This window comes from Lissotriton helveticus, chromosome 2_1, assembly GCF_964261635.1.
Source record: "Lissotriton helveticus chromosome 2_1, aLisHel1.1, whole genome shotgun sequence".
NCBI lineage: Eukaryota > Metazoa > Chordata > Amphibia > Caudata > Salamandridae > Lissotriton > Lissotriton helveticus.
The window spans coordinates 1875375581-1875388250 of record NC_136059.1 but is presented as its reverse complement, the minus strand read 5'-3'; the positions used below and the strand labels follow the sequence as shown (position 1 = coordinate 1875388250).

Sequence of the window (12670 nt, the reverse complement as noted above, 5' to 3'; positions counted from 1 at the left end):
CCAGAAAATATTACAAGACGCCGCACATTAAAAGATCTCGTGGATAAAGAATTTGTGTTTATTGGATAAATATTATATTGCAAAGAATTGTGTTTTGGTGTGCTAGGGACCTGTATACAGTTTTACGGATCTGTTGATCCCATCGAGGGCATTTGGATGATTGACCCCTCTCTAAGCACCCATTGAATTGTTAACGCAGAGAACTAATAATACAAACCGAAAATCGGTGAGCGCCGTCGCTATCCAGGATAGAATCATCCCACCCCATATCATGATACAAAAAGTTGCTGACCTCTGGATCAATGTTTTACAAAAATATGTGAAGATGTGTATTGCTGTTGGAGCATTTATATCATAACCCTTGCAGTTTCCTCTTGACTATCTTGCTGAAACATTTTGAAATAATAACCAGTCTTTTGTACTTCTGTTTTTATTTTAAAAGGAGAAGGCCATTTCTTCTATCGTGGGCAAGTTGAAGATTCTGCGACAGCAGAAATCTCTAGATCACAGGTATGAAATCTCTAGAACTCCTCCAGTGACATCATTCTCACATATAACAGCACTGTAGGGTCTTTCTCCACCTGTGACAGATGAATTACAGTGGTGGCGAGGCCACAGAAGTGCACTTGGAGGTTAATTCTAGCTAGGAACCGAGAGACCTGGAGGCATCAGAATTCCAGACTTCTAGCTGCTGCAGGGAAACCTTGTTCTCTGCGCTCAATAAAATGGTTCTATGTAGGCGTGCTTCCACCAAGTTCTTTGCCCTCCTTTATCCAAGACAATGAACTTTTGATAATGGTTGGATCACCTAGAAGATACATATAACATGACCTTATGGTCTCTGGTTGCATTTTAAAAGAGAAGTACTCTACAAACCTTTAAGGAGCCTCTGAAGTCTTTACAAAAGTTGCTTTATAGTAGAGAGAGAATACTTGGTGTTGCCAATGTGTATATGAGGGAGTGGGTAAGAAAAAGAGTTTGGTTTCTCTGCAGCTGTTCTTCCCACTAACTGGGATAATGGTGTATGTCCCTGCTTAAGGGGCAACAGGAACTCACTGCAGTCTGAATCAAGTCCACAAAATTGTTTAAAGACTCTGAACGATCATCAGTGAGGCAGCCTTGAGAGCCTAAGCTGTGGCAGTGATGGATCACTGTAAAAGTGATTCCTACTGCAGAGCCTCTGCCTGCTGTCACACCACTGACATTGTTGGATGTAGCTCTCACTATACTAAACGAAACAGAGGGTCTATTCTTTTTACTATTAGCGTGTTTGAAGAGGTTTCATTAGCAGATGCTAGGTCAGATCGCATAAACTGTACAGGTTCTTGGAAATCTTTCAGCTGTCACCCAAATCCCTGGGGCCCAGTACTCCTACCACCCACACACCCAAATGAACCTGAATAGATCATCCCACACACACTCTCCATCCCTTTCTGCTTTCCTTCTTTCTCCCACACGTTAACTACACAAAAAGGTACCCCGAATCTCTGCTAATTTTTGTAGATTATCATTGAGTCTACATATTAGCAACTTTGTACATGTCTTCCAACCACTGCTTATTGGATGGGGCTTTCTGGGTCCTCCAGAGTCATAAGATCCCTGCTTTGGCCATTGTTAGTTCCGTCGATAACCATCGTTTCGCATGTAATGCCAAAGTGGGCAGTACCGAGAAATCGCGGAGGAGTGCCAGTCGGGCCAGAAATGCCAGGGGTTCTCCCAGTTCTGTCTTGAGGGTGGCCCATATCTGCTGCCAATATTTGGAAACCTTATTACCTTCCCATAAAATATGCACAATGTCCCCTCCCTAACTTTCGTACTGCCAGTAGGGTGTCTCTGGACTTAAGTTTGCACTGTGAAGCTTCACCCATGTCTAGTGCCACCTGTGAAGAATTTTAAAGTGACTGTATTTCAATCTCAGTTCCCTGAACCCTCCATTTAACAGTCATATTTCATCAGGGACCAGCGCAACGAAAATTTGCAAAGCAGCGGATGTTATAAAAATAAGGAAAAAAGTAAAATGTCACCTAGCGTAGCAGCCACATGTTTCTGCTGCTAAAACTAGCTAAAATTTCTAGGACGAACTGTAACGGGCAGAGAAGAATTACCAGGGGAATCGAACCAATTCTTTTGGTAATTCTTCATTTCTCAGTAGCTTCTCTGGTTTCAACTCATAATCCTCGTTAATTTTGCATCTCACAGTTAACAGGAACCCCAATATCATAAGTCTAGGGGTGTGCAGTTACCACCACCCACCGCCCGTGGCACTCTAAATGAAGCTCCAATAGAGGCTTTGAGATTGATTGATTGATTGATTGATTCGGTATTTGTATAGCGCAGACTGTCACCCTACGGGTATCCTGGCGCTTCTGACTGAAGGGAGAGACCTAGATGGAAAAGAAGGTAGAGCCGTGTGTATAGGAGGCAGAGAACTATACTTTTGGGAAAAGCCAGGTTTTGAGGCTCTTTCCAAATTCTAACAGGGTGGCTGCTTGTCTCAAATTCAGGGGAAGTTCATTCTAGAGGCGTGCACCCACGACACTGAAAGCCCTCCCTCCTGCCCTGGCCCGTTTGAACCTAGAGACCGACAAAAGGCCGGCACTGGAGGAGCGGAGGTGCCTCTTGGGTTGGTACCACATGAACGTTTCCTGCAGGGGGATTGGTCCTAGCTTATGCGCTGCTCTGAAAATCAGACAAAAAGATTTTAAGAGGAGGGCTGCTGACCGGTAGTCTCTTTGACACAACACACAAAGCGTTTCATTGCTATATATATTGTATGTTGAGCTATTTGGAGGACGTGTGATAGCTTATTATGCCCAGAAACTAGTCAAATCAGCCAGAGCCTGTTGTAGTGGCCAAGATGTCTGGCGACATGGAGCCTGCTGTAGCAGGCAAGATGTCTGGCGATGTGTCACCCTATAGAAATCCAGTATCAAACTACAACCTATCATCAGTGGCGGTTCCTCCATGGGGGCGTTTGGGCGCCGCCCCCTGCTTTCTCGCCGTGCGAGAAGGCAGAAATAAATGGTAGTTATTGCCGTAATAACTACCATGTGTTTCTGCCTTCTCGCACGGCGAGAAAGCAGAAGTTCCTGGTTTAAAGTGGGCGGTGTTACTCAAGGGCAGGGGGGAGCGGCATGCCCACTGTTGTTAATACTGTCTGTTTGGGCAGCCTGAGAGGCTGCCCAAACAGACAGTATTAACAACAGTAGGCAAGCCGCTCCCCCCTGCCCTAGAGTAACACCCACTCTCCCTGTCTCTCTGTATGCTGCAGCATACAGAGAGAAATTACGCGGGTAGGGCAGCCGGCCGAACCAATCACAGCGCTGGCTGCGGTGGAGGGGAGGGAGGCTGCCTGCCGCTCTGCCTTCCTGATGACGTGCTGCAGGACTTGAAAACCAGGACAGCGGGAGTCGGGACGGAGTCTCCGGACCGTAAGTTTACTTTATTTTATTTTATATATATATTTGATTTTGTTTCCAAACCCCTCCCGCCTCCCCCCTCCTCCCCTCAGGTCATCGCGACCCCATTTCCAACCCCCACCCCACCCGCCCGTAATGCCGGCCGTGACTGGCTACGCTAATCAGCAGGTGTGGTTCTGAGAAGCAGTGGTTATATGGGGGTGGTTCAAGGGGTGCACAAACATTTACGGTAACAAATATGAGGGTGATGGACTAGTATTCATGTTCAAAGCAGGTATGTGAAACTAGCGGTTTGGTACTGGGGACGGCTGGTTGTAAGAGGAGTGCATTGACACAAACAAGGGGTAAATGTGGATGGCACAGAATAAAGGAGTTGAAGGGTAAAACGAATGGTTTTGAAAGAAAGTTTAGCTTTTCATGAAAACAGAAGGGGCAAAATTAACTCATGAAGGGGTTGATTGGAGGACATGAACTTGGGGATTGTAATATTAACCTTGAGATATGCGCGTGGCTGGCTGCTTCCTCCAGTGACGCACTTTCTCTCCTCGAGAAGAAGTCAGATTGTTAGCATTCATCATGCCCCGGTGTTATCATGTGAGAGACCTTTCTATCACTATTTCCGTGAGGTGTTGCTACATTGCATTATTGTGACAAATGACAACGAATTTTGCATGACATTTCAACTACTGTGGTGTTCTGAAGGGACGTCAATCGGGCCGGGTCTAAGTCAATGAAGGTGGCACCTGTTCAGAATAACCTGATCACTTTCGTCTCCCAGAAAACTCTACTTAAGAAAGTGCGCTACGGCGGTAGGTGGATTAAAGGTGCATTCAGCTGTAATGAGCCGCATCATTAAATGCTGACCCACAGCCCATTGAAATGAGGTGCAGAATGTGTAAGTAACAAGTGAAAGTGAGTACGTGGGAAAGAGTGACGGAGTATGAGTGTGTTAGAATGAGCGAGTGATTGGAATATTGTGAGAAGAAGTGAGTCAGGAATGTATCTATCAAAGCATTTGCACCAGGGCAGAGAGTCAGTGAGTGTGAAGGAGTGTTTGTGTTTTTGTAAGTGAGTATGAGAACATTTGTGCATGAGTAAGAGTTGGAGTGAGAATGAGTGAGAGAATGTGATTTAAGAGTGAGCGAGTAAATATGAGAGGGAGTGAATATGAGTGAGCCAAATGTTGAATAAAATTGGTGAATGTCTGGCAGGTATGACGCCCTACCACTTTAAAAAATCACCAGCCGCCACTGCCTATCATGCCATGATGCTAGGTGGCACAGTATGGCGGTAGCTCTCCTCATGTTGTTAAGAATGCCCAAGAAATCAAATCAAAGGGAGGCAGGAAGAAAGAGCATGGATGATACAGAATGCCAGCCCTGTATGTTTTTCCGCACCACTCCATTAACAAAAGGGATAACATTGGGTTCACTTTGTTGAGTGGGCCCTCAATGCAGCATACTTGGGCTTGTCTTTTGGAATTGTATTGCCTCTATTTAGAAAATATTGTGTTCTATGTTGAGGAAGGTGAATGTTCTTTTTCCTGTCACAGGTTTGGCAGTGGATTCGCCATGGAGTTAAGTTGGAGGATGACGAGAGGACTGTCACTAGAAGCCTTGTGCAAAGCCTGTCTCAGGAAGTGGAGCAAGAGCTTCAGGATCTGTACACCTCCTCAGACCAGTAGGTCTCAAACCACATTCTGTTTTTATCAACTTCGGTATCATAACTTTGATATTTTTATATACAATAGAAGATAATTATAGGATTATGGAAAGTTACCACTGTATTAGATAAGGCGGCTTCGTAATAGTGTTGTGTGGACAACTGTCAGGCAGACATCATGGGTTACAACATGTGCTGCTGAGGTAGCAGAATGAGAGTGACTAAGTGATGGGCAAGCCTTGTCTGTCAATGGTAAATAATGCTTGGTCAGGCCACTGACAGGTCTCTCGGTTGCCCAGGCTCACATGCTTACATGGGCTAGGTTTACACTGTCAAAAGCTGAGAAGGCCAAACCTCCCGTGCTTTGAAAATATTTCCTTTTTTGCCTTTTGATGTATTTACGTATTCCAATCCCCTGTCTTGGACAAGTGATGTTGATGATTTACAGTCTGTAAAGGGCATGGTGATTTTCACTGTCTTATCTTAGGTGTGCAGTACAAACCTACCCCAGGGAACAGCAAAGCGCTTTACAGACATTTTTTGATTGGAGGTGGAGTATGACTGAAACATGATGTGCTGTACACAAAATAGCAATGCGTGGAGAATTCGCTGGTAACCACATTAAAGAAACAGAGATGGGAGGTAGAACAGTGGGAAAATCCAATTGGAATAATATATAACACAATTAGTTTGTATATAACACATCACATTGCAAATTTACAATCTGAGGCACAGGAAGGTTAAGTGGTGTGCCCAGAAATGCTTACTGTTTAGTCAACATGGTGAAGCTGCATTAGAGCCCAGGTCTCTAGGATGAAGGGGAATCACCTAGGCCAGCAGGCTAAGGGCCTCATTTAGGGTATAATGGCTGTACTGCCGCTCATCGATGTAGTAAAAGAAACCCCTCTAACACATTGGGGGAGGCGGGTCTTGCAAATTTAAATATTCCCACCACAGGAGCAAGGATTCCTCTTTTACATACTAAATCCTCCATCATCTCCTGAAATGTCTCATGCTCACATGATGAGAGCCGTCTTGGGGAAAAATGTTGTGATACCAACCAGCTTGGTAGAATTGCAGCCTTATAAACAGGTACTGGAGAGTGCACTGTTTCAGTTACAAGATTACAACTATGTCTTAAGTGCTGCGAATTTTCCTCCAACACATCAGTAACATCTGCAGGACTTTGTGTGCAAGATTGTCATGGTGGTAAAAATGGCCATTGACCAGCACGACGAAATTGGGCACCATTTTTGACAGCCTCACCAATGCGTGATGCTTGTTTCTGATGCAAAGCTGTTAGCCCCACCAACGGGAAAGATGCATTTCACTGCTGTTCATTAGGCTGTTCGAGGACAGAGATGGCTAGATTGGGGATACGTTCTTTCGGACGAAGCCAGAATCATGCTGTGCTAACACAGCGCCGACAATAGAACGAACAACAACTTGCTTTTAGGAGACGTATTGATGGAATGGTGTTGGATTTAAAGTCCAACACCTTCCCTACTGTTGCGCAGATTGAGTTGGAATAGTAATTTAAACTATTCCACATCCAGCACCCCCCTTAGGCAAGTTGTTAAAACAACTTGCTTGCTGAACAAATGCGTCCTAAAGACAAGTTCGTACAAAAGATGGCGTTCGGAATGCATGCATCCTAAACACGTGCGGAATACCGGATACATTCCTAGAATGGACTTGCATCATGTAATGGCAGAAGTCCCATTACTGTCCGAATCAGACTCTAAATCTCCTTTTTATGGAAGACCAGGAAGTGTGTTGTGGAATGAACAAACTAAGTGATACCTGACTGTCCAGTGTTCCTCTCATAATTGGTAAGTTGCCCTAATGGCAACTAATACGCATATACCTAGGACTTAATTAACTATTTCATTGGGAGCAATGTCTTAGGGTGTCAGCAATGTGTGTGTCTGCATCCTAAGCTACTTAGTATTACCAAATCAGTCATTTACTCATTTCTTTTTAAATTCTGAAGTTCAGAGGAAGCCCTCCTGGCAAATGTTGAATACATGTACTGCAAGAGTTGGTTCATCTGCCAGAGGCCAAATACTTTTAGTACTTTTTTGCCCAGTCTGTAAAGAGAAATGCTGTGACAAAGCTACATCAAGGACAATGTCTGCAGTTTTCTTCAGCACATATGTCTCCCATTTGATCTCTGTCTAGTCTGTTCACTTTAAGATTCACTGATTTCCCTGGAATGTCTTAGGCAAGCCTGAGGACAAGAAGAACAGGCAGGTATCAAAGGACCAGTGGGTCCTAAGAAGGGAGTAGAAGAGAGTTCACTCAGAGCTGGGGAAATGACCACATGTGGTGCTTTTTGTGGGTTACCTCTAGCAGAGAGAATCCCGCTTATCACTGTGATGCATAAAAATAGTGTGGACTGTCAGCACTGTTCAGGTAGGACATGCTAGCAGTTTAATGGTGGAGAAATATGGTGAGATTTATGTCAGTGAGTGGCTATCAGATTGGGAGCCTGGCTGTGCCAAACTCTAGCTAGAGGGAATTGTATGTGATCAAGCCTTTATCCCAGATTTCTAGTTAAATGTCTCTCTGAGGTTTACGCTTAGCCCGGTCAGCCTCGGTTGATCCACAGGTGTTCTGTCCTGCATCTATGGCTTTTAACTGTCCTTGGTCTTCGTTCCTAGATTCCATTTTGGGTCCATGGCATTGCTTTAACCTTACTCATTTGAGGGGACGAAATTGAGGTGGGAAAGGGGAACAACAGATTTGTAGGCACTTCCTTTTCCACTTAGTCAAGAGTGATGAACCTCTAAGATGGGACTCGCTCATGTGAATGCTGATGAACTCGAACCACATCCCTAAACACATCCCTGCTCCATTTAGGACACCATGTAGTTATAATCTTTAAACTCCCAGGCAAGTATTGGTTTATTATACTTAACTCTGTATGTTTATCTTGACACAATGCATATCTTCAAGGTACGTGTTCGTGGAATTCAAAATAATAAATATATACTTACCTCTGTTTGCATACTTTCATGAAATTTTTGTACATAATATTAAGGCTGAAGTATTTTAACATGTCTATGTCTTACCCATGATCTTCTGACATACAACCAAGAAAGTCAGGAAGAACAGTCTCTCACATCTGTCCTTTGTGACCTAGAAAATGGTTGTGGCTAGCTCATGCCATCATTGCCTATATGAGGTTGCATCACAACTGGTGCCAGCACTGGAAAATATATGCAGGAATTAGAGACGTTTCACTAGGGGTAACCATGTAGAACATGGAGTCTTTTACTCAATAGCCTGATGTCAGCTAACCACAAAGAGGTACTGGTGAACTCGACTAGAGACTCACATTGAGGCTACCAATAAAATGGTAAAGATCTTTGCTTGAATAGACTTGCAGGACAGCACTTTGATCCAATGTAGGAGTAGTGCCTGGTGACTAAGTGTGAAGGAGGTGTGTCTTTTATTCCTCACCATAGGATCTTTAGTAGCAGTGACCTCTTGATTTTGAACGCATTATGAATGGGTAGAAATAAGTAGTGAATGCTAGATATTATATAGAGAGGGTGGAGGACATTAGCCTGGATAATGTCCAAGGAGATGGACAACAATGTGCATTGTGCCATCGTGAGTTTTTCGCTTGTGACCCGCATGGTTGAGTCTGTGCTGTTATTGTTCCTCATGGTCTCTAGGCACAAAAAAGAGCAGCACAGGAGGAATTAGACAGGATCATCCGAATCTATGATTCTGTGTGCATGTATTGTTACATGAGCAAGTGGTGGCCTGCGATGGTCTGGTCTTGGTGACACAGAGGTTCTCTCTCAGCAGGGGTGGCAGGCACACATACCTGACCTCTATCAGAGTTGTCCCCTGCAACTTTGGAAATACGCTTACACTTTGATCAAGATCAGATGTTCTCTGGTGCAGTGAGCAGTAGTACCCCATGGTTCATAGGCTGCTGGGCTACAGCATGAAGCAGACTTATGGAAGTCATTTTCAGCTCTGAAGAATGTTGATATCTTTGGCCTAACTATAACTAAGAGTTCTAAGCAACACCCAACTCTTGATTGCTGAGACTTTCCAAAAGTTTGAGTAACCATACATAAACGTCCCTACCTGGGATAGTCTCCCACCTTTTACTTAAGAGTGGGCATCAGGAAATCTCAAGCTCAGCCGAGTTAACTCCTAAACATCGTAATTACGAAGATGAATGCTGAGAAGCATTCTTCCAGAAGAGTTCTCTGCTCCTCTAACAAGGCCAGCTTCTTCAAAGAAGGTGACACTAATGTAAAGGGACCTGAGTAGAAACTTCCCTGCTTTTCTGGTACTACTCTAAATTTCACAGCTGGTATATCATATGTCAATTTACTTTCATGATTATGTTCCTTCCTTCCTGCATTCATTGTGCAAGATAAAAATACTATGTGTTAAGTGTACATAAACATTTAGTTAGCATTTAACTACATTCTGTGAATTTATTAACTTAGTGAAATTCTTTTCACAGCAGGCAAGGCAATTGGCTTCAATGTAGATGGTTGTTGGCTTTGTACTAAAGGCTAGAAGACTACAACTTCAATTGGTGGAATTTATGACTGCAAAACATTTGCATCCTTTTGAGCTGCAGTCTGTCCAAAGTATCAGAAGTAGGTTTTGTTGCATGATTGCAGTGAACATCTGGGTGCATTTTATTAGAGTAGACTAGTAGAGTAACCTGGTAGACGCAGTCTGAAAATATATAGAAAGGTGTAACCCCGATGTCAAACGCTAGACTATTCTTTACAAATCCATTGTACATATGCTAGGATATGTTCCTTATAGACTTATACCTAACCTACCTCTTATCAGCGGAAAATGTTTACTATATAGCTCTATACTTTAGACTTATACCTAACCTACCTCTTATCAAGGGGAAATGTATACTATATAGCTCTATACTTACCTACCTCACTCACTATATGGTAATGTTATGCGAATTATATCTCTACATCATGTGTATGTATATGTTTACTATATAGCTCTATACTTTAGACTTATACCTAACCTACCTCTTATCAAGGGAAATGGTTACTATATAGCTCTATACTTACCTACCTCACTCACTATTTGGTAATGTTATGCGAATTATATCTCTACATCATGTATTTGTATCTGTGAAGCGCTCTGATACCCAAGGGTCACGTTCGTGCTATATAATACTCTCTAAATAAAATAAATAAATAAATTAGGAGAGCCAGTGCTTCTTTTCATCTTGTTACCTAGTGGTGTAGTCAAGCTGGAAGCTGGTGGTAGCTCCCACTACTATATTTTGGGGAAGATTGGTATGCAGTATGTCCAGTGGGAGGGTTGTGGAAAAGTAAATTTTGCCATGTTCTGTGTCCCTACGCCTCATCCATCATATGTTACGTGTGCATGACTAATATGCATATGTTATTCCCCATGTCCGATTGATGACGCAATTCCAGTTGTGTCCACCTTTAGTATGTTAGTTTCCAGTCCTCGTGAATACTACGAATATCAGGCCTATGTAAAGTTACGTTGCCACGTTTCTCAGTGTGCACGTTATTCCATTATAAAGTCCCCGTTTCCAGGCCTCAACAGGGCCCGGACATCAGATTCAGCTCCTGTCTCCTGAAAGCCTCGCTGAGGAGCGATCCAGCCCCCACCTGTATCCTCGACCCTTCACTTACTCCCTGCCTCGCAGTGCCCGGTGCAGCTTGGTTCTGCCTTTGAGTCTGCCAAAAGTATGTTATAGTTCCAGCTATCAGTTCAGTCCTCCTCTTCTGCATTCCTAAGTTACTGAACTGCATCAATAATTTCCGTCATTGTCTAGCCTATTCGGCTCCACGTTAGAGAAATACTGTATTAATGGTCATTTAATATTCTTCATCACGCACTACCTGTAGAATAATGCATGGTCCAGTCTTAGAATCAAGTTAGCTTTTCCCCTCATGACTCCTAGTTTATATCAACATGTTCCCTAAACATCAGATACTAGATAGGGTTTAGGTACATGTCGCTCCGACCCTCCAGACTCTAGTCTCTGCTCCTAGCACAGAGTTCGTAGCCCCCAGTTTCTCCTAGTAACACGTCATTGCCAGTTTTCGCGCACCATTAGGTTAGAGGTCCCGGCTCCTTAGGTAGCCCCCTCCAAAGTTTCCGCCCATTCATGACATATTCTGTTACGTTTGCACCACATGTCTATGTATACGCCCAGTTACACCTCTTTTTACTGTTATCTCTCGCGACTGCTACGCGTCACGCCTTCTGCTCCACCCACTGCTACGCCTACTGCAATGTAATGCTATGTGTTTGCGCTATGTATATAAGTCAATGTATTGTTATTAAAAGTTAGCGCGCTCATCCCAGACCCGGCCCCAGCAGCTGCTGGGTCATCCTATGCAGGTTGTCCCGATCCTGTCCTTATGCTGTAATAAACCTGCAGAAACTCCTACTACCTCGAATCTTGACTCTTATTTTATTGAGCTATCTGTTATTCATTCATTCATTCAAAAATAGATCCGGTATTATTTATTTATATACCACATAATGGCGCCCGAACAGGGACTTGCCCTTTCCCCACGCGTCGGTGAAGCCACGCCAACCCCCTGACCCTCTGCAGTCGTGACGGAACCATACCGTGCACTGGCAGATATTTCTGCTCCAAGTATCCCTCAGGCCCACGGAGGAGACGGAGGAGGCGGTCCAGCATCCAAACGAGACGGTGGAGGAACGCGGCGAGTCCCGACCAGAGCCCAAGCCGAGAGTCCAAGGTCCGAGGTATCCGGAGGCCCACCTGTAACTGAAGTCCGAAGTTCGTCGTCCGTCGTCCAGTCCAGTCCGAGGCCTTCCGTTCCGTGCTGCCCGGTGAGTACCATTGCTGGGGTAGTATCTAGACAGGACCAATCTAAATTGACTCCTGGTCCGTGGGTTGGTGGTGCCCAGACTCACAAACGAAGTGTTCACCTAGGTGGATACGGGTCTTGATGCGTCCCTTTATGGGACCGGTATGTTCCGTACTGTTACAGCAGTGCATCCAGTAACTCTAGTCTGTTCCGTTCTCGAGAAAATCTGTTCTATTTCTGTTCTCAGTATTTCAGGTAATATTCTGTTCCAACTGTTATTTATAATGTTCTTCATGTATTTTAATGTTGTGGTATGAGTGTGATGTGATTTCGTGTTTTCATTGTATATTGTATTGTGTCCAGATTACAGTTCAGTCATGCCTATATTTTCCAAGTTACGTCAGTTAAAAACTAGAAAGGGTCTGCTGGAAGCAGCAGTTCCTGTCCCGCCTAGGGACAGTCCAGGTCACTTTATGTATCAGAAACATGGCATAAGCGCCATATTGTATCTAGATTTATGGGTAGAGTATACCAAACAGTTAGAAGAAAAGTATAGATGGCCCGTATCGGGTACATGGGATGCCGAATGCATCATGCGAGTAGAAGAAGCATTATGGAAAAAGAAAGCCAGACAGTCACAGAAAGATGCCATCGAGTTATGGCGTAAAGAAGCGCATAGAAGAACCGAAAAGGAAGTCAGAAAGTCAGAGTTAAGTAGAGAATCCCAAGAACGAGCCCAAGAAAGAGAATTAATCG

At 44.0% G+C, this 12670-nt stretch overlaps 1 protein-coding gene across 5 annotated transcripts in view; it reads left to right on the top strand.

Annotated features, from left to right (window-relative positions):
- Positions 1–12670, top strand: part of LOC144818914 (malate synthase-like) — a 388110-nt gene that overhangs the window by 360613 nt on the left and 14827 nt on the right. For all 5 annotated transcript variants that reach the window (XR_013607176.1, XR_013607175.1, XM_078676787.1 and 2 more), the window contains exons 13-14: positions 443–510; positions 4972–5099. Coding sequence is in view for 3 of the 5 variants with exons in the window: in XM_078676787.1 (XP_078532913.1) it covers positions 443–510; positions 4972–5099 (196 nt within the window). In the remaining 2 variants the exon portion in view is untranslated. The remainder of the gene's footprint in view (positions 1–442; positions 511–4971; positions 5100–12670) is intronic.